The sequence below is a fragment of the Phoenix dactylifera genome, chromosome 8 (assembly GCF_051530095.1).
Source record: "Phoenix dactylifera cultivar Ajwa chromosome 8, Ajwa_hap1_PhDact_Kaust_v1.1, whole genome shotgun sequence".
NCBI classification, from domain to species: Eukaryota; Viridiplantae; Streptophyta; class Magnoliopsida; order Arecales; family Arecaceae; genus Phoenix; species Phoenix dactylifera.
In genome coordinates this window covers 4,425,818-4,451,458 of record NC_143197.1, presented here as the reverse complement: position 1 = coordinate 4,451,458, position 25,641 = coordinate 4,425,818, and the positions used below count along the sequence as shown (strand labels likewise).

The following is a 25,641-nucleotide window of genomic DNA, read 5'->3' as shown; positions in this document are numbered from 1 at the left end:
CGTGGGCTGAACCGCCACCGGCCTCAACTCGGCAGCGGACCGTGTGCGCCGGGTTAGAAAGTTCCACTGACGACCATTTCTGCCCCTTTTGTCAAATGACAAACTAAAAAATGAATGCATTCCCCTCTCTGAGTCTCAACCGGCTTCTCTGACTTCTTCTTGTCTCCCTTCACACTCCGAAGCCTTTTATAGACTTCATTTCCAGGCGCGAGGAAGAAAGCAAGATTTGACCCAATTATTGGATCTTACGATACTCTGTCAACAAAATAATCTAGGTGGACTATGGAAACACAAATGTAGAAATAGAATGGCCTTTGAGTCACCAGATGCCCCTTTCACCTAGCCTTCTCTGTATGTTCATATATAGATGAAAGAAATATTTCCAAACACCTTCTTCACCTTTTTCTGTGTTCTCCTGACGCTGGAAACTAGGGAACCAAAGGCAAGAGGATGCATTTCCAATCTCCCCTCAACCTATGAAATGAGGTATTGCTGCTGGCTTATCCCCTTCGATGAACTTAGTAGCTGAAATCAAATGTTTTGCCTTTCCTCAAGAAGTTTATTGAACTTTGATCTAGTTTCCTTCCATTACTGCTTCTTCCTACTAGCTTTTATTGCAAATGCAGACTTAGTACCCTCAAAAGAAAGAGATGAGTGCAGGTTTAGAATTCTGGCTTACGCTGCTGGAGGTTTTGGATGTCATATTATCATGAGCTTGCCTTTCTTGTTTATGGAATTAAAATATATTTGTAGAAATCAAACTGGTGGTCATTTTTAATTTCTTTTTTCTTAAAAAGAGTAGATCTTTCAGTTAATCATCATGTATGATAAAAAATGTAAATGTTCTTTGCCTTGTGCTTCAGTTAATCATCAGTTAATCCAAATTACTCTTATATTTTTCTGCTTTACTTCATTGGGGAGATTTGGTCGAGTCATATAGATAGCGCTGAACACAGTTTAGTTGGCTGATGCCCATGAAATAAAAATATTAGCATGTCAGTGTTTTTTTATGCATTAACAATCTATATGAGATCCAAGCGGAACAACAAGGGTATCCAGAATATTTTATATGTCCTAGAATTTTCCAAGCGGATGCTGAAAGACTTTATTGCATAAGAGGAGGAAAATGGAAAAATTAAAGTTTTAACAGGAAAGCGAGAATAGGATTGATGAACAGGGGAGGAGACAGAAGAAATTATCTAATGGAAGAGGAAAAAGAAAGAGAAATGCAACGTAATGAAAAAGAGGAAAACGAGAGAGATTCCGTGTGGAACAAGCAAGAAAAGAAGAGGATGGCAAGCAAAAGGGATATAAAATAGATGGAAACAAGCATAAGAAACAAGGTGAAGACTGAAGGGAACATTTATTCAAGGGGTTTCAATTATTCATAAACTAATTTGTAGTTGGCTAATAGAAAAAACTGGTGGTTTTTCTCAAATACTAAACTCTCGGAAGGTGGATTAAACAGTAGCTGTTATTAAAGTTGGATGATATCTGTGAAAAAATGTGATGATGATTCTTGAAATATGGTGAAATCATACCTTGAAAGCTGACCTCAACTGTTTCTAGGTAGAAGGAAAAAAAGAAAGTTGAGTTAAACCAAAATTTAGATCTTATTTTATTCTCCTGGTGTAGATTTTAAATAGTAGATAATCTAGCTTTCAAATTGTACTAATAGATTCTATTCTCGAGTTCCTGCAGGTAATTCAGACACCAGTCAGCTAAGTTAAAATATTTGCCGTTTGAAGCCATCAACAAAGATAAAGTGACACTCAACTTTGCATGATTGCTCCCTGCTTAGCACTCGAGATAATAGATTATATCTATCGAGAGAGCTAGGTAGACATTTGAAGGAGATCCAAGTATTGGGTATCAATTATAAAGGCACAATGATCTCAAATGAGAATGGAGAGCACAAAGATGAAATCCAGGAGGAACTGGAGAGAGGAACAACAGGCACCAGAATGAGGCTTGTGGATTACATCCCCATCTACATTCCGACAGTTGAGAAGGGACTCTTGGATCAGAGCCACCAGAAGAAAAGATTTCTAGATTTTCTCAGAGCCCATCCATCCAAAGATTGGTTTCTTAGGTCTGGTTTTGTCGGTAGACTGTCTCCTTTCTCCTTCGTAAGGCGAAATGGAACCCCAGGTCATGAGTCCTCTCCTTCTGATCCAGCTCCTGGCGGTGCCCGACGGCGTTTCCGTGTGCCATTTGTCAGGAAAATCAACTGGGCAGCTTTGATCAGATACTTCAAGAAATGGATAAAGAATCCTGCGAACATGGCTCTTCTTATTTGGTTGATCTTTGTTGCTGCGGGCCTCATCATTCTTGGTCTGCTCATGCTTGGAATACTAGATGGAGCAATACCAAGTAGCTCCCAAAGAAAGAGATGGACCGAAATCGTCAATCAAATACTAAATGCACTCTTTACAATTATGTGTTTATATCAACATCCAAAATTGTTCCACCAGCTAGTTCTTCTATTCAGGTGGGGATCGCCCGACAAGGTGGAGCTAAGGAAAATCTACTGCAAGGATGGAGCGCAGCGACCTCATGAAAGGGCTCATATGATGCTAGTTGTGATCCTCCTCCATCTCACTTGTTTTGCTCAGTATGTCATGTGTGGCCTTTACTGGGGTTACACAAGGAAGACCCGACCGGACTGGGCACTAAATCTCTGCATTGGAGTAGGAATTGCAGCACCAGTTATTGCTGGTGTGTATACTGTTTATAGCCCTTTAGGTCGAAGATACGGCGAGTCCGAAACCGAAGAAGAATCTCAGCATCAGGCAGCCACAACTACCCAACCAGATGATTCTGAACTGAAGATATTTAGCAGAAGGGTTGTGGTAACTAGTCCGGAGTGGATTGGGGGACTATTTGATTGCTGGGATGACCTCACCGTATGCTATCTTTCCTTCTTCTGTACCTTCTGTGTCTTTGGGTGGAACATGGAAAGGCTTGGGTTCGGCAATATGTATGTTCATATAGTCACTTTTATACTACTCCTCATTGCTCCTTTCTGGGTCTTTAATGTGTCTGCCCTCAATGTCCACGATGATACCATTAAGTACATAGTGGCGATATCCGGCATAGTGCTGTGTTTCTTTGGGCTACTCTATGGAGGATTTTGGAGGATTCAGATGAGGAAGAGGTTCAAACTTCCAGCCAATCCTTTCTGTTGTGGCTATCCATCGGTGACTGATTGCATGCAGTGGCTCTTCTGCTGGTCATGCTCACTAGCTCAGGAGGTGAGGACAGGAAATTTTTATGATATTGAGGATGAGAGCTTTTATCAGAAGGTTACTGGTGAGGACGGTCGACAAGTCCTGGTTCCTTTGCCCCGGGAAGGCGGGTCTGGAATGCGTAGCTACTCTTGCCCACCCAAAATTGAGCCAGCTAATCTACAAATGTCTAGTGATATATCAACAGATGCTAGGATTTCAATTACCCTTGAGAGATCATCTACATCCGGGAAGGTTTATGCAATGAGACCACCTCTTCCACCACTAATTCAACTAGAAGACAGCTAGCTTCAGAAGAAATAATGGTTTTGGAAGCAAATGGTCGGGCAAAAACATCAGAGTTAGCTCCTATGCGAGGTATGAGAACAGATCTTCCTCTTTGCAGTACAACTTTTGGAAGTTCAATAATCTCGCAAATCTTTAAAACATGTCATAGTTCCTTTATTATTAATATATCGATATAAGATGGATTTGTAAGTTATTATTTGCATTTGGTTGGAGACTACACTTGTAAACTTTATGTTAGTCTCAAATCAATTATCATACAATCTTTTTTTGGGGGAAAAGCATAGAATAGATCACTTGGATCACAACTACACTTTTTCTGCTTGTAATAACCGTATACCATTATCCGACTGCTGGCACTCCATTTTTCAATAATTCAACAGACAATGGAAGAAGTTTGAGAATTGATTTTTTTTTATATTTTTTCTGAAGTCACTTCCTGTTATGTCTTCATTCATCATTATATAGTTTAAAATTTCTGTTGCGACTTCAAATAGATGCCCTGTTAAGAAGTTCAATTCGTGAAACATAGCATCTCAGTATACTTAGTAGCTTACAGAAACATAATTAATCCACAGCCTACATGACATGTACTGCTAAACCTAGTGTGTGCTGCTCATATTTTCAGCTCGTTGATATTTTAAACTCATTTCTTCATGTAATGTATCAAAATAATTATGGCTAGGATAACTTCAGACATTTATTCTTCCCTCTCATGCTGAGAATTTGGCTTGTCTAGTGACTAACCTTCCCCTCATGCTTTGAGAGCACGCAGTTGAAAGTATTTCAGTAGTCTTTTGGGGCAAAGAAACATGATAAATTGCGGGCAAAATAGAGGATGGTACATTCTTCTGCTCTTGTTTTAATTAAAACACTTGTCTGATTGCTTTTCATAAAACCTAGTTTGGAAAAGCTGATAGGATAGCAAACCTAGTATGAGCTTTCTAAGGGACCCTCTCTTGTTCTACATAAAATGCTTCTCTATTTTTTTTGGTAAAACTGGATCTTTATTAAATCATCCTTGAATAAATAAAATGAATTTTTATATTTATTGAATGAAAATAAAACAGAACCAAACAGCCCCACATCATGAAAATATTCCATTAGAAGATCACAAGGAAATCAAGGTACTGGAGTCTCAAAAAAGAGCAGTGTTGGGGCCATAATTTGTGTTCTTATACCTTAATGACTTGAAGCAATGTACTAAAGAGTGATCTTAGATGGGATATACGACGAGTTGCGAAATGGATAAAAGGGAAGGCAAAATCTAGAGAGAGTAGGGGGTGAGGGAAGAAAAGGTGAATGAGTTGGGATAACGTAGCGGTCATCATTCATCAACCATCAGTCAGAAGTCTCTTTTTGAGAAAATAAGCCACAAATTCTCAATGATGGGAAATATATAAGTGCAGTCATATCATGAAACAAAGATAACACAATACCATCATTGTTTAGATATAATATGAGAAAGATTGCTCGTATCACAAACATGCATGAAAGATTAGGAGGCATATGGGTAGCAAATAAATTTCTGGAAGGTGGAAAAACAGGTTGTTTATAGCTAAAACAATATTATAAAGTCTTCCAGGGAGCACAAAAAGGTAATATTTCCAATAATACTTTTAAAGAAGGTCACATAAAAGTATAAATATCCTGTTCTTTCTCCATTTCTTTTTTCCGACGAGCAGAAACCAAATTCTTAAATGCACATAGAGATGCCTATGGTAACACATTAAAGAAGGCACATGAAAGTGCAGGAGTTGATGTAGTTCATTGAAAGTATAACATGTACATCTCGACTGTCAAACCTTAATCCATAGCAGCATCTTGTGTGATAGAAATCAAACACGTAAATGGACACAGATATACCTATGGTGATGCATTAAAGATGGCACATGAAGGTATAGGAGACGATGTAGCTCATCGAACTATAACACAAACTTGATATCAAGCCATGATCTATATCAGCGAGATTTCGAACAGAAATTTTCTTCCCTTTTTTCTAACGAAGTTTTCAAAAGAAACAAAATTCACGAAATGTACATAGATGATAGAACATGGTAAAGAATATTAATTAACAAACTGAGCTGCTCGCTTGGAAACCAAATACAGATTGCATAATGAAAACCAATATTCTATGGGGCAGAGACTTCACAATTGCTTTGTTGAAGCAGCGTCAGAGAAGACCATGTCTCCTCTGGTACGTTTTATGCAACAGACCAAGTCGGGCGTAAATGGGCCTCAAAGAGATGCTCGAACGATGCTTTTGATGGGCTCTTCAGGCCCAAGATTGACTCCCGAATTGACGGGTTAATTGAATTCGTCTGCTTTAGTGTCCTGTGATGGTTTGTTGGAGTGCTGGTGCTATAAATTTATAATGGATTAGTTCGGATACTGTTCGATTAAATTAAGTTTTAATGTTTGGATGAGGTGTTTGGTAAGGTGAGGTATGCATTATGTCACCTTATTCCATTTTTTTATAAGCAGCTCAAGTTATAATATTCAAGTAATTGCCGATATTAGCAGTAAAAGGCTACAAATGGGTCGTATTGACTCGTGACACGATCTGACCCACTTACACAGTTACACCCAACTTGACCCGTTTTGGAGGACCCGTGGGCTAGGCCGGGTTCTAAAATTGGACTCATTCCATTTTTTCAGATCGGATTTAGGTTTACTGAATTTAGACCCGACCCGATCCATTTGAAATTCAAATAATTTTGAATTTTCAATCCTACGACCGGCCCCGACCCAACCCGATCCGAATTTGTAAAATTATTTGGGCCCACTGCCCGCAGCCTACGGGAGTGAAAACAAGTCATGTTAAGGCCCGACCCAAGCTCTGTATCTTTGTGAAAATTGAAATCGCGCTCAAGCCCAAAGCCAAGCAGACGTTTATAAAATAGAAAGCGAGGTTGCGAGGCATATGACTCGCAACGCACAAGGATTTCCAGTACCGTGGAGGCGACTCGGGCGAGGGGGAGGGACGGCGACAGGGACATGGCCGGCTTGGGAGGACATGAGGGCTTTGGAGGCGGGGAGGCCAATCTCCCTGGCGCTGGCCTTCATGGCAGGGAGGGCGGCTTTGATGAGGTGAAAGAGCCCATGAGGTTGACCTCCACCATGAAGCAAACCTCCTCTAGCAACTGGGCTTCTAACTCTTGGGGCACGAACACACCCTGGTTGCAAATGAGAACGTCGACGGGGCTGACCTCCTTGAAGGCCCAAGCTACAGCAATAGGTCCCGGACGTCGGCAGCGAGGGCGACGGCATTGATGCCAATGGCGAGTTAGATGGCATTGTAGACCTCCGGAGGTGGGTGGGGTTGCGCGCGAGGATGGAGATGCAAGTGCCCCTGGCGGCGATGCGGTGGGCGAGGGCGAGGCCGATGCTGCTAGACCCGCTGCTGATGAGGATGTGGCGGCCCTTCATGGGGATCTAGATGCGTCGTGGGCGAACGACGGTGGCCAGGAGGACGAGATGGAGGGCGGCGAAGGGGACGACGAGGAGAAAGAGTAGGAAGAGGGAAGCCAAGGAAGGGTTGATCGAAAGAAGAAGAAATTTCCAAACAAACAAACATACAATAGCATTTTGGCTACTAAAACTCTCGTGCACTCCACTGGCAATTGAATTGCTACTTTAATTGCCGGTCCCTATGCTTCCCCTTCACATGGAAGTTTCGATACTGCAATTAACTACTTTAGTTACCACCCTTTTCCCATCTCTCCTCACACGGAAATTTTAACACTGCCCTTCACACACGCACTTCGGAAATCCGAACCGGATTCAAATTATTTTGGGTTGGGTCCGAGTTATGCATGGACCGATCTGGTCCGATCTTTTATTGAGTTGGGTCTAGGTCCAAAATTAGAACACGAATAAGAAACTGAATTGGGTCGTGGTCATTCATGATCCGATCCGACCCGACTCATTTGCACCAGTAGCAGCAGTAATTCAATGGGTAGGAAACAAAATGAGGTGGAGCATCACCAACACACTTGGGTTACCATGAGGAACACAACCACGATATCCACGCATGCTTCCACTGACAATCGTGCCTCTAGATCCATCTTTTCTAATCTTGATAATTTGAGTCCACTGATCAAGTGGACGTTCTTTTCCAAACTTTTCCTCGTACTCCCAAATCTGATGTCCCAACCCCTCCCACCATAATCTCCCATATTGGCAGACAGCCGGTGACTATAGAGAGAAAAAAAGGAAATTGGAAAGGATGATTTGCTAAACCAAGACTGCATAAAGCTGAATCAAGGTATTTAGATCTCTATACGTAGGTTATCTTGGTGAGTAGCCAAGACCGAGATGAACTAAGGTCGTAAATAAAAATTTTGAAATGTCTTCATCAATTAAAAAAAATGAAAGAACCAAGATTTTTCAAAATCTCAATTGATATTTTCAAGATCATGGTCAATATGAATAGACCTAGATTAAAAATTATACCTATATTTTAATTTTGAGATTTATTGATTGAAACATCTTATGTAAGGAGGCAAAAAAAAGTGACAAAGATGTCAACCTATATAAATATATCACTTCGACCAATATCTTGGATTTTATCTATTTATATCAGCTTAGATAATAGATCAAAGATTTTTACTTCGATCATATTTGGATGTACCTGATGCCAATACAAAACAAGATCTCAATCAAGATGAAAACCTTGAGTTGAATGTGTATATTGTCCACACTTATGATATATCCCTTAAAACAAGTTGAAACCTATTTGGTGTTTGGACGGTATGACTTAGCATATATCAAACATTCAAAAATTTGACACAATCTATTCATCATAATTTGAACTATACACATGTTTATAAATATAAAATTTCAAATATTTTAGAAATAATCATCTATGTATTAAGTGATCAATAAATGAAAGATTTAGACGTAGTAGAAAAGGGTTTTGATATATAATTGGAGATTAAGTGTAAAGACCGGAAATTGGGCCCGTTCTTGGGCCCAATGAACTGAAGTCGGCAATGGATGCCGACTTCAGTCTGTTCATCGTGGTCTTCCCACGATGAACACGCCGGCCGAATGGCCGGCGAAACCCCCGCAAGCCCCCCCCCCCGCTCTTCCCTCTTCCCCTCTCTCCCTCTCCCTCTCTCCCTCTCTCTCTCCCTTTCTCTTTTCTCTGAGAGCCCATCCCTTCCTCTTCATTTTTCCCTCTTCTAGAGACGGTCGCCGGAGCCGTAGTCGTCGCCGGAGCCACCACCGCCGCCGGGTATCCTTTCGTCGACGACCGGAGGTGAGCAAGACAACATAGACCTATTTTTTTTTTGGATTTAAGGGGAGAGAAACGATGGGAATCAATGGGTTTTACTTCCCCTGTTTCGGGGAAGTTCCTTTTGGGAGATTCGGCCGGCCGACGGCGGCCGGCCGGGGTCAATCCGGCCGAAACGGGTTCGGCCGGAGGTGGGCGAACAGGGGGCCGGGCTTCCCAGCCTCGGTCCCTCTCTTTCCTCCCTTTCTTCCTCTCTTTCTTCTCTTCTTCTTCCTCCGCTCGGCTTGTGACAGTGGGATGGCCGACGGCGGCGGGCCGAGCACCGCCGTCGAGGGCCACAGTCGGCAGTCGAGGGCCGACCGGAATCACCAGCCACCCCCCCCCCCCCCCTTCTTCCTTTTCCTTTCTTCTTCTTCTTCTTCTTCTTCTCTTCCTTCTTCTTCTTCTCTTTCTTCTTCTTCTTCTTCATTCGGCCTGGGTTTTTCCTGGCTTTGAGATCCGTGCCTCAAGTGGGGATCAGACCATGAACCGGTTTAGATTATGAACCGGTTCCACCTAATCCTTGTATTTGGTTTGATCTGGATTTGGGTGAATGGGTTTGGGTTATGGTTTGGATCTGAGTCAGAAATTTGGGTTAGTCTGACTTGAGTCTAATCTGGTCTGATCAGACCTGGTTTGGGTTGGGCTAAGGATCTGTTTTTGGGCTGAGTTGAACCTAATTGGATCTGTGGGCTGGTTTGGTATGGGCCTGAGATCTGATCTGGACCTGAATCTGGTTTGGTTCAATTGGGCCTAATCTGTTTTGGGCTACAATTGGTTTGGGTCTAAAGAATTCTGATTTTTGGGATTTAGTCTATTTATTCTTAGGGTCTATGCTTGATTTTGGGGACCCATTCTTGGATCTTTGAACTTAGAAATTTAAGGGGTTGGAATTAGTTTAAATTATGTTTCTAAATTAATTAAATAATTAATATTTATGTTTAACCAGGGGTTCGTGATATCTGTGGCAGGAATTTTTAAGCGAACCCAGGTAGGTGACCTATTGCTTTAAAGTAGAATTTTAACATGTATCTTGCATATGTTGATGTTATGTTTTATTATTGGCATTATGTGTTAGATTTAAAATTAAATATTTAAATTTCATAAATTGTTATATGCTTTACTGATGGGAGTATGATTATGACTTTAATTTGGAAAGTTGATTTATTGATTTTTAAAATCCGCGTGACTATAGTCTAGGCCCCGCCAATGGGATGATACGTTGGCCCTGTCGACTTGTACTGAGGAACTAGTTCCGACACCGCGACCACCGGTGATAGAATAGTGGCGGCACAGGGGTGCGTTTTGCTCTTCGGAGCGGCTCGGTGGAGCGTGAGTTTGGCACCAGGGGGTGCGGCACAGTGGTGCGTTGGCTCAGTGGAGCGGCTCTTCGGAGAGTTGTATTGGCACTTCGGTGTAACCATGCCACTGGGTGATGTGGCCGTAGTCATGCGGTTGAGTTATTTTGAGTCTCGGATTGGGTTTACAGATTATTGTGTGGATTTTTGGATTTATGTGTTTAGCTGCTTTTATATGCATTATGACATATTATATGATGACTTTATTGCATGATGTTGCCTACTGAGCTGTTAGCTCACTCCTACTATTTACATTTTTTACAGGTGATGATATGTGACTATGGGGATTACGGGGTGGAGTGATCATGATGTAGTTAGCTAGTAGATATTGACTTTTTCTTTTGACTTATGTATATATGGACATTTGAATTGAAAGTTGGAATTTATCTTTGTTTAGCTATTGATGTGGAATCTGATTCATCTGCCTTGCGTGCCTGCGGGGTTCGCCCTGCAGGTGCGCGGCGTCTGCTCGCGCCCCGGGCCCCGGGTTCGGGGCGTGACAGATTTAGTGGTATCAGAGCTTAAGGTTAAGGTATCCTAGGGTTTATGTTCAGGTGAGTATCAGTGGAGAATTATGATAGAAAAACTATCAGAGATGTGGTTTATAATCACTTGAGATTGTAACAAGAATGATATTGTAATCTAAGATTTAAGACCACTAGGGACTGTGGCCTTAATGGCACTAGAGTTTGACGTTTAAAACCATTGGGGATAGTGACAAATTGAAATTTGAGCATATGTTTAGGATCACTCGGGATTTAAGACCAAGTGGCATCAGTGTTTGTGGTTTAAGATCATTGGGATTAGTGACAAAATTTGAACCCAAGCATAAGATTAAGATCACTTGGGTTTGCGACGGAAATATATCATAGCTTAAGGTTATGATCACTTAGGACATGACAATTAAATTCAGTGCTTAAGCTGTAAGATCATTGGGCATTATGATAAAATGTATGCATCGGTTTGGTTTTCGATGCATACGAAAGGATAGTATAAATTGTCTTTGATCATGATAAGAGAGGTTTGACCTAAGATAAGTGTAGGTCAACAATGGCATATCGAGTATACCATGTTCAGATATTATTTAAATGATTTGAAAGTTCAAATTTGATGGGGGTTTTAATGTGATCATACTTTTGGTTTTGCTGCTAATTATTAGAGTGGGATTTGTACGTTGATTTAGTATTGGAGTAAGCTAAGGAGATTTCATAATATTGAAAGGAACGTTCTTCGAAGTTGAAAATGTATGTTGATTATATCTGGTGTTGGCATGTTGGATATTGCAAATGGGTCTATTTCCTATGGATGTATTTGATTATTTTGAGGCCATAGAGTATGCATATTGATGGGAGAATTCTAATTATTTGAATTCTCATTTTTGGATTGGGCTACTGGATTTTACTTATAATTGTAGAAGACTATTTGATGTGTTAATTTAAAACTCAAGCCTAGGTTTAAGATTTGAGCAGGGATCTTTTGTCGTTGTTGATGAAGCCACTAATAAATGTCATATTGAATAGAGACTTCGGTCATGAGATGCTTACATGAATTATCATATATAGCATTACTGATGGATGTTAAGAATCTTGGTGAAGGAAGATCTGGAGATCGATCGAGTTAAATTCTAGTGTATTGGCTCAATGACTCCTAAACCATTGAATTTGAAGTAAATCTTTTGGAAAGAAGATCAACGTGGATTGTTTAATCGAATTGCTGAGGAAATCCATGGTTAACTTATTTTAAATTAAACCTAGATATTTTGGATTCTAAGAAGGTTGTGGAGATCACATAGTGACCTTAAACTTGACTAAAGGATCGGGGGTTAGTTATGGTATGTACACTCTATATAAATTGAGGACAAAAAGATCTAAAGGTTTTGCTCTAGTTCTACTTGGAAATTTGAAATTTGGAGTTTCTTAGTCTCAATGCAAAGTGATACTTTAGTCAGAAATCATTTTGTGACTTTAAAGAATTAAATGAATTAAATCAGAGAGTGCAGCGGAAGTGTGGTGGTTTGACTTATTTTGAAACCGGTTAAGATCATTAATATTTGATCTAAAAGGCATTATGATGAAATTGTTGGAAAAAATTTAAATGCGCACGCGGCCCGAAATTTGGCCGCGTGCGCGTTTGAGAGAAAAAAAAAATAAAAGGGTAACGCCCAGCGGGCGTTACGCTTTGGAAACGGCCGCGGCCGCGGCCGCGTGCTCGTTTGAAAACGAAAACGCCAACGGGCGTTTTCGTTCGCATTAAATGGACGCGTGCGCCCGTTGGCGCACGTTGCGCGGACGCGTCCGCCGAAAAGACCATATTGCCCCCGATTAAATCCCTATATAAACCCCCTCCATTTCATCTCTTTAGAAACACGAAAAATTTCAGAAAAATAGTGGAAAAATTCTGGAAAAATTCTTCTCCCTCTTAGCCACTTCCAAATTTTATTTTACATTTTTTATTCAGTTTATTTAGTTCTTTTCATTCCGTTCTTTGCTGGATCTGCAAGTCCGATCGGGTTCGCTTTGACTTCTTCCGAGACGTGCCGAAGAAGAGGTTGTAGGGTCGTCGTATCTCCGAGAAGGATTGCCGGGTGACCCGTACGTGGGGGCAAATACTTCTTTGGGACAGCGTCTACGCGCTTCGACCTGCTTTCAATCAGGCTATTTCTTCTACCTTTATTTTTAATTTAATATTAGTAGATTGGTAGGATTTGAAATTCTATGATATAAACTTATTAAATGCATAGATTTACTTTGTGCTAGAATAGATTTATTTTGTATTAAAATAGAATTATTTGGATGCCGAATGATATGCATGTATATTATTTCCTTTAAGATTTTTTTTATTAATTGAATTTATAGATTTATTTATTTAGTTAGGAGATATATTGCTAACAATCCAAAGAAGTATTTATTTTTGTTAGTAATATATAATTAATTAAATTCTTTATTACAATTGTGGCATATTAGATTTTAATTGCAATAATTGTTTTTGCTAGCACATCATCAATAATAAATTATTCTAAAGAGTTAATAATTTGGTTAACCTCCAAGAGGTTTATTATACCTCCATTTGGACTTCTCAAGGAGTAATTTCCAGATCCCATTCAAACGGAAAATTCGGAAATTGGTTGATACATAATAGTTAATCTATTGAATTGACTTATTAGATCTCAATAAATTATTCTAATAAAGAAATAAATATTTTAATTTGCTGAATTGACATTTTAGATCTTAATTACAATAATTGATTTGCCATAAAATTAGTAATCAATTATTTCAATAAGGCAATAATTCAAATCTAACATATAATTCATTAAATTGATATTTTAGATCTCAATTAAAATAATTGATTTGCTACTACTAAATTAGTAATCAATCATTGCTAATTCGGAAAATTCAAACGAAAAATTTTGAAATTAGTTAATCCACAATATCTAATTTAAATTTGCATTTAGGTTATTTTAAATATTGAATTTGTGTGATTTCTAGTGATTATATCCACTAACTAATAGTGTCTAAGAAAAGCTTGTCAAAAAGGCATACGTGCCTAAGAAAGGCTGGTACTTAAGTGAGCCTAGTGCTCCACCACCGATCTGGAGCTGATCTGGCTATTAGTTTTTTGGATATATCAATTAGACATCCAAAGTTCAATATAAATATTACTGCAATCTTTTGACATAGATTTTTTTGATTTCAATCAGGTTTCTGTCACTATTCTGTAACCCTGATCCTATGGCCTCAAACACTAGTGACCATCTTAGTGCCAAACCTGAAAAATTTGATGGCCATAACTTTAGGAGGTGGCAGAACCAAATGCGGTTCTGGCTCACCACATTAGGGTTAATCTCAGCCATAGGTGAAAGTACGATCGAAGTTGATAACGGGTCCAACCCAACTACCTCTTCCAACACTGAACATTCTGCCTCCACTAGCACACCCTCTAGGACACCTGATGAGATAGATTATCATTGTATCCATAGAATTCTAGGTGCTCTTTCTGAGAGGCTGTATGATATCTATTACACAGCCAAGAGTGCCAAAGAACTCTGGGACACCCTAGATAGCAAATATGGTCTTGATGATGCTAGGGTAAAGAGGTTCAAAGCCTCCGATTTCAATAAGTTTAGGATGGTGGACTCAAAGCCTATGAATGACCAAATTCATGAATTTGAAACCCTGATCCACCAGCTTAGGGCTAATGGAACCAATTTGGATGAATCATTCCAGGTAGCCTGTTTGATAGATAAACTACCTACTTCCTGGTCTGATTTTGCTAAGACCCTGAGCCATACCCAAGGAATTCTCACCCTAACCCAAGTCTTAAACTCCATTAGGATTGAAGAGCAGCATAGGCTCAGAAATAATACCTCTACTGGATCTAAAAATAATGCATATAATGTAGAAGCTCCTCCTAAGAAAAATCAGAACCGACCCTTCCGTAAGAATTTCAAGAAGAAACCCTACAACCCTAGAAACCCTAACCACCACTACAATGGGAAGCCTATTCAATCCCAGGAGCAGAAGAAGAAGAAAGAGGAAGGTGGTGCTCGTTTCTGTTATGTGTGTGGTCGGACCAACCATTTGTCTCCACAGTGCTTCTATAAGAAGACTGCACCTCTTCAATCTAAGAAGAAGGGTCCACACACATCCAGTGCTCAAGTCAACATGGTGACTTCCGGCGCTGGCTCCTCTGAGACAGCTTTCAGGTCTGTTTCCTTCACTCCTGAAGTTAACATGACTTTACAAGCACTAGATTGGTGGATTGATACCGGAGCTGGTATTCATATTTGTTCGGATCGTTCCTGGTTTTCTTCTTACCAGATCTCAAGTGGAGGAGCTGTGATCATGGCAAACAGCTCGGAGGCACGTGTGTTAGGAGTAGGACGTGTGGACTTAAAGCTTACCTCTGGAAAAGTCCTGTCACTGCACGGCGTCCAACATGTTCCAGTTGTTAGGAGAAACCTCATTAGTGGTTCTTTGCTTGTCCAGCAAGGCTTTCGTCTTGTCTTTGAGTCCAATAAGGTTGTAATTTCTCATGGTGTTATGTTTATTGGAAAAGGATTCCTTAGTGAAGGATTGTTCAAATTGAATGTAATAGCTCCTTCAATAAATGAAAATCCTTTGATTATGAATATAGAGCCTCCTTCTATTTGGCATGGTAGATTAGGTCATGTAAATTATAATTCAATTAAGCAACTTATGAACCTAAATCTAATACCAAAAAGTGATCTCAAGAACCATGAGAAATGTCAAACTTGTGTAGAAGCCAAACTCCCTAGGAAGCCTTTTAAATCTGTTAATAGGGATTCTGATCTATTAGAGTTGATTCATAGTGATGTTTGTGACTCTGGTAGAACTTCTAGGGGAGGTAACAGATACTTTGTAACATTTATAGATGATCTATCGAAGTTCTGTTACATCTACCTAATTAAAACCAAGGATGAGGTGCTCAGCAAATTTAAAATTTTTAAGATTGAAGCTGAGAACCAACAGGAAAAGAAAATTAAAATTCTTAGATCAGATCGGGGAGGTGAATATACATCAAATGACATAACTCAATTCTGTGAAGATCATGGAATCATTCATGAAGTGACTGCACCCTATTCTCCCCAATCAAATGGAGTAGCAGAAAGGAAGAATAGGACTTTAATGGATATGGTGAACTCCATGCTTATAAGCTCAGAAGTACCAGAAAATTTGTGGGGGGAAGCTCTTGTTTCAGCCTGTTATATCCTTAATAGAATTCCCTCTAAAAATAATGATCTAACCCCATATGAAGTTTGGAAACATAGAAAACCTAATCTTAGCTATTTAAAAGTGTGGGGGTGCTTGGCAAAAGTAAAAATACCTGATTTTAAGAGAAAGAAAATAGGCCCTAAAACAGTGGATGCCATATTCATAGGTTATGCAGCCAATAGTAATGCCAATAGATTTCTGGTAATAAGTTCAGAAATAAATGATATTAGTAACAACACTATCATAGAAGCCAGAGATGCAACATATTTTGAAGACACCTTTCCACTTAAGACTAGAGTAGATAGCGGTATAGCTAGTAGCTCTAGTAGAATAAGGACAAGAACAATAGAAGTAGAAGCAGAACCTAGGAGGAGTAAAAGATCCAGGGTAGAGAAAACATTTGGAGATGATTTTTATACCTTCCTAATAGAAGACTCTCCAACTACCTTTGAGGACGCAATGAAATCTTTGGATTCACCTTTTTGGAGAGAAGCTGTGGACAATGAGATGCAATCAATTATCCAAAACCATACTTGGGAATTGACTGATCTTCCTCCTGGTTGTAAAACAATAGGATGCAAATGGATCTTTAAGAAGAAACTTAGGCCTGATGGCTCTGTAGATAAATTTAAGGCTAGATTAGTTGCCAAGGGCTTTACTCAGAGACCTGGGGTAGATTTCTTTGATGTTTATGCACCTGTAGCTAGGATAACTACTATTAAGGTCCTTATAGCATTAGCCTCCATTCATAGATTAGTGATTCATCAGATGGATGTTAAGACAGCTTTTCTAAATGGAGACTTAAATGAAGAAATTTATATGGACCAACCAGAGGGATTTAAAACCCCAGGCCAAGAAAATAAAGTTTGCAGACTAGTCAGATCTCTTTATGGTCTTAAACAAGCACCTAAGCAATGGCATTTGAAATTTGATGAAACCATAATGACATTTGGATTTGAAATCAATAGCACAGACGAATGTGTATATCATAAGAGAGTTGGACACAAATTTGTGATCTTGTGCCTTTATGTAGATGATATACTGATCTTTGGGACAGATCTTCAGATAATTGATGAAGTAAAACAATTTTTAAGTCATAAGTTTGATATGAAAGACTTGGGACAAGCTGACTTAATTTTAAATACCAAAATAATTAGAAGTGCAAATGGAATTGAGTTATCCCAAAGTCATTATGTTGACAAGATACTCAACAAATTTAATTATTCGGATTGTCAGCCTGTCTCTACTCCCTTTGATCCCTCTACACATCTTAAGAAGAACTTAGGAACTCCTATCCTTCAAAGCCTATATGCTCAAATCATAGGCTCACTAGGATTCCTAACTAACTACACTAGGCCAGACATAGCATATGCTGTAAATAGACTTAGTAGATATACTGTTAATCCAAATAGAGATCATTGGACAGCATTAGAGAGAATTCTTAGGTATCTTAAGGGTACCAAGTCCTATAGTTTGCACTTTAGTGGGTTTCCTGCTGTTTTAGAAGGCTATAGTGATGCCAACTGGATCAGCGATACCTTAGATGTTAAATCCACCACAGGATACGTCTTTCTCCTAGGAGGTGCTGCTGTGTCTTGGAAATCCACCAAACAAATCTTAATATCTAGGAGTACCATGGAATCTGAACTGATAGCTTTAGACACTACTAGCACTGAGGCTGAGTGGCTCAGAGATCTACTTATAGACCTTCCTGTAGATGAGTCACCTTTACCACCTGTCTCCTTACATTGTGACTGTAAATCTGCAATAGATAAGTGCAACCAAGAAAATGCCAATGTAAAAATGAACAGGCACTTAAAAGTACGTCATAAATCATTGAGATATAAATTGAAAAATAATGTTATTGCCTTGAATTTTGTAAAATCAGAAAAAAATTTGGCTGATCAGCTTACAAAAGGTTTATCTAGAACAGTGGTTCTAGAGTCGTCGAGGGGGATGGGGCTTAGCCCATAAAGATAGATCACCACGGTGGGAACCCAACCTTAAAAGGTTCAATGGGTAGAAACAAACCGAAGTGTGACTAAGAGGAGCACTATTTTATGTTGTCCTCATCCCTATGGCGCTAGTGCTCATAAAAGCAAGCGGTAGGATGAGTTCGTTTGTATAACTCTTAATGAGTCCGAGACCCAAGAGGCAGGAGCTTCCTTGCTAGCTTCCTTATTAGGACTCACCTATATGTGCAGTCGTGAGGCCGCGATTATGGGAAATGGGCGATTCCCTAAAAAGCACATGATAGATATCTGCGCATGGCCATAACAGCGCAACCCGCTTAGAACCCAGATCGGGCTATATTATGTGTGTTGTTGATTTAATCTGAGCCATGGACCGAGGTTCAAGGTTAAGACCACCTTGGCTCCACAGATGTAATCAATTGTCACTAAGTGAAGGTTCAAACCGAAAGGTACCTACACCTATTACATAATATAAGATATCCAGCATTTTATTTTGATTTTAAAATTATTTAAATTTTTTGTGGGAGATTGTTGGAAAAAATTTAAATGCGCACGCGGCCCGAAATTTGGCCGCGTGCGCGTTTGAGAGAAAAAAAAATAAAAGGGTAACGCCCAGCGGGCGTTACGCTTTGGAAACGGCCGCGGCCGCGGCCGCGTGCTCGTTTGAAAACGAAAACGCCAACGGACGTTTTCGTTCGCATTAAATGGACGCGTGCGCCCGTTGGCGCACGTTGCGCGGACGCGTCCGCCGAAAAGACCATATTGCCCCCGATTAAATCCCTATATAAACCCCTCCATTTCATCTCTTTAGAAACACGAAAAATTTCAGAAAAATAGTGGAAAAATTCTGGAAAAATTCTTCTCCCTCTTAGCCACTTCCAAATTTTATTTTACATTTTTTATTCAGTTTATTTAGTTCTTTTCATTCCGTTCTTTGCTGGATCTGCAAGTCCGATCGGGTTCGCTTTGACTTCTTCCGAGACGTGCCGAAGAAGAGGTTGTAGGGTCGTCGTATCTCCGAGAAGGATTGCCGGGTGACCCGTACGTGGGGGCAAATACTTCTTTGGGACAGCGTCTACGCGCTTCGACCTGCTTTCAATCAGGCTATTTCTTCTACCTTTATTTTTAATTTAATATTAGTAGATTGGTAGGATTTGAAATTCTATGATATAAACTTATTAAATGCATAGATTTACTTTGTGCTAGAATAGATTTATTTTGTATTAAAATAGAATTATTTGGATGCCGAATGATATGCATGTATATTATTTCCTTTAAGATTTTTTTTATTAATTGAATTTATAGATTTATTTATTTAGTTAGGAGATATATTGCTAACAGAAATACTTGAGTTAGATTCAGGAGAATGTTGTTGATTCTATGGATGATCTAAAGGTAGCTATGTAATTCTCACCAGTGGATTCTTCTACTGTTGACAACTTTTGGGAGAATCTTGGGCATGTTAAATTTAGCATTTACGGATGATGATTCTTTGGTTAGTCTTAGACTTGGAATGTTTTAACATGGATCTCTTATTTGTTGGAATGATGTGGGAGAAAGAAAAGCAAAATGATTATAGAATACTAAGAGGATTTGATACTAAAGATTTCTCCTATTTCTATTAAGCCAATTATGATCTCTGGGTAGAATTAAGAGAAATTAATTTCTTTGGGATATAATTATGACAGTTTAATCCAAGGTTGGGAATTTGGAATTCTTTTGAAGGAGATCAAAAGAACTTAATACGTGTGGTAAATAGAAAGGACCAAGTTTTGAGGAGGCGCACGATTCCTTATGTAAAGGTGCAGTGGAGCAATCACAGTGAGAGAGAAGCTACTTGGGAGCTGGAGGAGGAGATGATAGAGAAGTTTCCTGCTTTGTTCTCGGATTGAGGTATGTTTTAATTTCGAGGACGAAATTTTTTTTTTAGTTGGTTAGAGTGTAAAGACCGGAAATTGGGCCCGTTCTTGGGCCCAATGAACTGAAGTCGGCAATGGATGCCGACTTCAGTCTGTTCATCGTGGTCTTCCCACGATGAACACGCCGGCCGAATGGCCAGCGAAACCCCCGCAAGCCCCCCCCGCTCTTCCCTCTTCCCCTCTCTCCCTCTCCCTCTCTCCCTCTCTCTCTCCCTTTCTCTTTTCTCTGAGAGCCCATCCCTTCCTCTTCATTTTTCCCTCTTCTAGAGACGGTCGCCGGAGCCGTAGTCGTCGCCAGAGCCACCACCGCCGCCGGGTATCCTTTCGTCGACGACCGGAGGTGAGCAAGACAACATAGACCTATTTTTTTTTTGGATTTAAGGGGAGAGAAACGATGGGAATCAATGGGTTTTACTTCCCCTGTTTCGGGGAAGTTCCTTTTGGGAGATTCGGCCGGCCGACGGCGGCCGGCCGGGGTCAATCCGGCCGAAACGGGTTCGGCCGGAGGTGGGCGAACAGGGGGCCGGGCTTCCCAGCCTCGGTCCCTCTCTTTCCTCCCTTTCTTCCTCTCTTTCTTCTCTTCTTCTTCCTCCGCTCGGCTTGTGACAGTGGGATGGCCGACGGCGGCGGGCCGAGCACCGCCGTCGAGGGCCACAGTCGGCCGTCGAGGGCCGACCGGAATCACCAGCCACCCCCCCCCCCCCCCCCTTCTTCCTTTTCCTTTCTTCTTCTTCTTCTTCTTCTTCTCTTCCTTCTTCTTCTTCTCTTTCTTCTTCTTCTTCTTCATTCGGCCTGGGTTTTTCCTGGCTTTGAGATCCGTGCCTCAAGTGGGGATCAGACCATGAACCGGTTTAGATTATGAACCGGTTCCACCTAATCCTTGTATTTGGTTTGATCTGGATTTGGGTGAATGGGTTTGGGTTATGGTTTGGATCTGAGTCAGAAATTTGGGTTAGTCTGACTTGAGTCTAATCTGGTCTGATCAGACCTGGTTTGGGTTGGGCTAAGGATCTGTTTTTGGGCTGAGTTGAACCTAATTGGATCTGTGGGCTGGTTTGGTATGGGCCTGAGATCTGATCTGGACCTGAATCTGGTTTGGTTCAATTGGGCCTAATCTGTTTTGGGCTACAATTGGTTTGGGTCTAAAGAATTCTGATTTTTGGGATTTAGTCTATTTATTCTTAGGGTCTATGCTTGATTTTGGGGACCCATTCTTGGATCTTTGAACTTAGGAATTTAAGGGGTTGGAATTAGTTTAAATTATGTTTCTAAATTAATTAAATAATTAATATTTATGTTTAACCAGGGGTTCGTGATATCTGTGGCAGGAATTTTTAAGCGAACCCAGGTAGGTGACCTATTGCTTTAAAGTAGAATTTTAACATGTATCTTGCATATGTTGATGTTATGTTTTATTATTGGCATTATGTGTTAGATTTAAAATTAAATATTTAAATTTCATAAATTGTTATATGCTTTACTGATGGGAGTATGATTATGACTTTAATTTGGAAAGTTGATTTATTGATTTTTAAAATCCGCGTGACTATAGTCTAGGCCCCGCCAATGGGATGATACGTTGGCCCTGTCGACTTGTACTGAGGAACTAGTTCCGACACCGCGACCACCGGTGATAGAATAGTGGCGGCACAGGGGTGCGTTTTGCTCTTCGGAGCGGCTCGGTGGAGCGTGAGTTTGGCACCAGGGGGTGCGGCACAGTGGTGCGTTGGCTCAGTGGAGCGGCTCTTCGGAGAGTTGTATTGGCACTTCGGTGTAACCATGCCACTGGGTGATGTGGCCGTAGTCATGCGGTTGAGTTATTTTGAGTCTCGGATTGGGTTTACAGATTATTGTGTGGATTTTTGGATTTATGTGTTTAGCTGCTTTTATATGCATTATGACATGTTATATGATGACTTTATTGCATGATGTTGCCTACTGAGCTGTTAGCTCACTCCTACTATTTACATTTTTTACAGGTGATGATATGTGACTATGGGGATTACGGGGTGGAGTGATCATGATGTAGTTAGCTAGTAGATATTGACTTTTTCTTTTGACTTATGTATATATGGACATTTGAATTGAAAGTTGGAATTTATCTTTGTTTAGCTATTGATGTGGAATCTGATTCATCTGCCTTGCGTGCCTGCGGGGTTCGCCCTGCAGGTGCGCGGCGTCTGCTCGCGCCCCGGGCCCCGGGTTCGGGGCGTGACATTAAGAAATATGTAATTCCATTTGTTATATTTTTTAACTATGTAAAATAGAATGAATAGTGTGCAACAACTTGGATGGGCCTCCAATCACATTGACATGCACAATAAATAAGTAGAGAAAATCAAATATGTGAAAAATCACTGGCATGCACAAATAAGTCAAGCCAATAGACTTACCTGCACACGAACCAGTTGTAACTGAGCAAATGATAATTTCTCTTTTGGTCTTCCACTCATAACGGATGCTGACATAGTACATAGGCATGGAAAAATAAACTCTCTATGATTAGCTTCTTTTGTTAGTTTTTGAACCTGATCAAAATAAGATTTGGCATGGAGACCGCCCATGTTTCTAACCGTTTGATACGATTAATAATTTGCTTTGGCTCATCAAAAAGTGATACCATATGTCTATATCCCAATTTTCAATCAATTGTTTTAGTAAGGAAACCAACACTAGCTTAGATTCTCACACAAGTGGAGATGGGAGGGTCCATCTAAAATCCAGAAAAATATTAGTTAGATCACATCGATCATGAACAAATCCAACTAGAAAGTAACACATATAATAGTAATCTCCTTTTCCTCCTCTTCCTTCTTTATATATGTAATAGCAACACGTGCTAGAATGAATTTATTTATGGTCCATGATAAACTTGGTCCAGCTAATAATTTCTCCATGTTTGGATCTACTAGGTGAAGACTTCACTGGAAACGAAAGTAATCTTGGGCAAAATGAATCAGAATTTACACGTCTTAACCTATCAGTGGCCGGTCATTGTGGACATCTATAACTTTTATGTTGAGAGTAGATATCCATAACTTTCCTAAGCACAACTTTTCTCAAAAAAGAACAAAAAAAATTATCTGATCACAACGTAGTGATGGAATCAATTTTCCCACTTGGAAGATTTGTCTCTGTATCATCCAACTAAGAACATTCCGTCTTCTTAAAACAGTGAATAAAGTTTGAAAATATAGAAAGCATAGATTCTCTTAGCAATGCGAATCTCATGGTAGATGGCTATCCAATTCCAAGGGTCGTGCATCAGCACCCACATCAGCTCCCTAAAGTTCATGGTTATAGTGCAAAGCTTGATTGGCCTCTACCAAACAACTTTTTCATGAAAATATTCGGTCTCATATAATTAATTCGATAGTTTAGTGTCCAAGGGAAACATGAATAGCTCGATAATTTAGCTTCAGGGAGGGAAAACACTTTCAAATATATCCGAGTGCCAGGGCAAACAACAAACTTTCCTATTTCATGATAGATCTATGCCTCCAATTGTGCCTTTCGTGCAAAAGAACGGTGGATCTTTTTTCTCACAATGCTAACCGTATGCGATCCTATTACGTAGATAGAGCTAGAAAGACCTTAATTCAAAGTAAAGAATACGGTCTCTAAGCTTATGCGTGACTAATGTAGTTTGATTTTTTTTTTCTGTAAAATTTGGAGCTTGTAGCCATTCTGCATTCTACTGCCTTTTTTTTTAAGTCTCATTCGGATGTGAGAAGGGGTACAACAACTTAGTCTTCTAAGATCAATAAAATAGAGTTCTTCATGTTCAAAAGAGAATGGAACAACAAAAAAATATTGGCTTGAAAATTTTTGTGAAATTGCTTGGAACTTTCAGGAAATGAATGCTCATACTTGTAGGTCTGGATGAAGTCCTTTCCTCCACTACTTCTTACGAAGATCAACATTTTCTGTCATAATTATCAGACACTTGGTTTGGGGCCATTTAGCTTCTTTTTTTCACATCTGTTTTTCTCCTCCTTTTGACAATGTAACTCATTGCTGTTATAAATATGATTAATCTTCAATAAAAGCCGGGCGGCTTCTTCTTGCCTCCTTTTACATCAAAAACAATACTAACTGTTGCATCGTATCTTGCACAAATTTTAAAGCACTCTAATCTCTTTCATCTACCTTTCTGCACAAATCTTGACATGGTTATTGCTTGTTCCAACAGTTGACATCATAAAAGAAAGGAAATCATTCTGCGCGAAAGATACAACCCAAGCCTCCGGCTATTAGGGTCCGCAACAGCATTTTTCTTCTCTCTCACACGGTACTCTCTCTCTCTCTTTTCTTTGATAGAACAATCTTATGTGCCCTTGACATAGAATTAATCCCCGAATCAATCTAAGAAAAGAAGCAGTATGAAAAGCTCCAGCTTTGTACAATTTCATGATGATTGCTTCGAAAATTCGGCATGTGAATCCACAAGCAAACACACCAACCAGGAATTTACACATAAGCTCAATGTTTTCTCAACTTATTTGTTGTTCGCATATGTATCCACATTAGAGGTATTCTTAATGCAGAAAATTCTGGAAACAACATACTAATTCATCGAGCTAATCTGTTGAGCTCGTACTGTATGTAAGTTGGAGAACCTTCTCCCAAGAGTAGCTCACTTGAAAGCCAATATAAACATGCATGCACCGTTGAATTACACATGTATGCCCCTTGAACAACCGTTAGCCTTCTCTCAAATGGACTCGAAGATGGGCCGATCGATCGATGATGCATGTCTCAACCTAACATCTTATTAATAGATTTTTCTCTTTTTTTTTCCTGAGAAGGTGACAATTAAAGACTTGTACATATTAAAATTACCCAGCTCCTAGTACTCGGAATGCAGCATTCAGAATTTGAATCGAAGACCTCTAATTGCCTGGCAAAAAGGTATGAACATGGTGTGCACGTTAGGTTAGACGAAAGACCAGATTGAACTAACAAAACCTCTAGAAGTCCAAAGGTCCGAACGATAGATAAATACTAGACCTACACCTCAACAAAAAGAAAAAAGATAAATAAATACTAGACCTGACTGGAATAACACCGAACCAACTGGTAGGCCATGATAGAAATAAAGGATGGGCATGGTCAAGCCTTAGTCATGCTGGACCAGAAACCTTAATGAAGTGGACCCCTAGATCCCTGAGATAAATGGATCTGCTGGCCTACAAAGATCGGAGATCGTGGATAAAAATACTTTTTTTAAAAGGAAAATCCAATTGTTTGATAAAAATAAGATGATGTGCCCTGTAAATTTTTTAATCAAGGAAGAACCCATAGATATTGGCCTCAGTAACATCATAGTTATCGAGCTCAGAAGTCGTTCTCACGAGCCATAGTAAGATGACAGCTGGAGGGCCCCCAGTGCCGTTTCTTTCTACTGTCTCGGTCGGCATCAGCTGTTCTCACTCTTGCTCATCTTTGAAACAATGGATGGAGTAAAGCATGTTCAAGATAGCTTTTTTCTCGCCCTGAGGATCCCAAGGATAGGGGGGGTTCCATCAAATAATGGAGTTTAAACATTGTCCCTCTCTGGTTCAATTGTTCTTATTGCTCCATGTTATGCTCAAGAAAAATTTAATTAACATGTTTTGTGCTAGGATGTGGAGTTATAATCTCATCCATCTAATCCAATCGTACCACTTCTGTTCATGTTATGGAAATCAACCAACCTTCATGGATAAAACTGAATGATAAAAGATGTCTTCCACGTCAAGGATATGTAGTACAGACAAAGAATAGCTCCAGTCCAATTTTTGTGCAATGAGTCAGTAAATAAAGAGCAATCTGATGCAATCAGCTAATAATGTTACATTACTTGTCC

At 39.9% G+C, this 25,641-nt stretch overlaps 1 protein-coding gene and 1 pseudogene across 4 annotated transcripts; one reads left to right on the top strand and one right to left on the bottom strand.

The window, feature by feature from the left end:
• Positions 1-178: 178 nt before the first annotated feature.
• On the top strand, positions 179-24,234 carry LOC120109280 (uncharacterized). 4 transcript variants are annotated; one of them, XR_015967808.2, is made up of 3 exons: positions 220-486; positions 1,702-3,605; positions 23,986-24,234. XR_015967808.2 is itself a non-coding variant. In XM_039123041.3 (2 exons), exon 2 carries the CDS (start codon positions 1,890-1,892, stop codon positions 3,534-3,536), a length of 1,647 nt encoding a protein of 548 aa, XP_038978969.1. In that variant the 5' UTR covers positions 179-486; positions 1,702-1,889; the 3' UTR covers positions 3,537-3,951. The 4 variants fall into 4 exon arrangements, 1 of the variants encoding a protein (XP_038978969.1); XR_016396119.1 differs by lacking the exon at positions 23,986-24,234 and adding an exon at positions 10,434-10,844; XR_015967809.2 differs by lacking the exon at positions 23,986-24,234 and adding an exon at positions 5,643-5,661.
• On the bottom strand, positions 6,046-7,711 carry LOC103702213 (3-dehydrosphinganine reductase TSC10B-like; annotated as a pseudogene).
• Positions 24,235-25,641: the final 1,407 nt, after the last annotated feature.

What these genes read in the sequence shown, in the direction of transcription:
- LOC120109280 (XM_039123041.3), top strand. Translation starts at nt 1,890, where the DNA reads ATGATCTCAAATGAGAATGGAGAGCACAAAGATGAAATCCAGGAGGAA.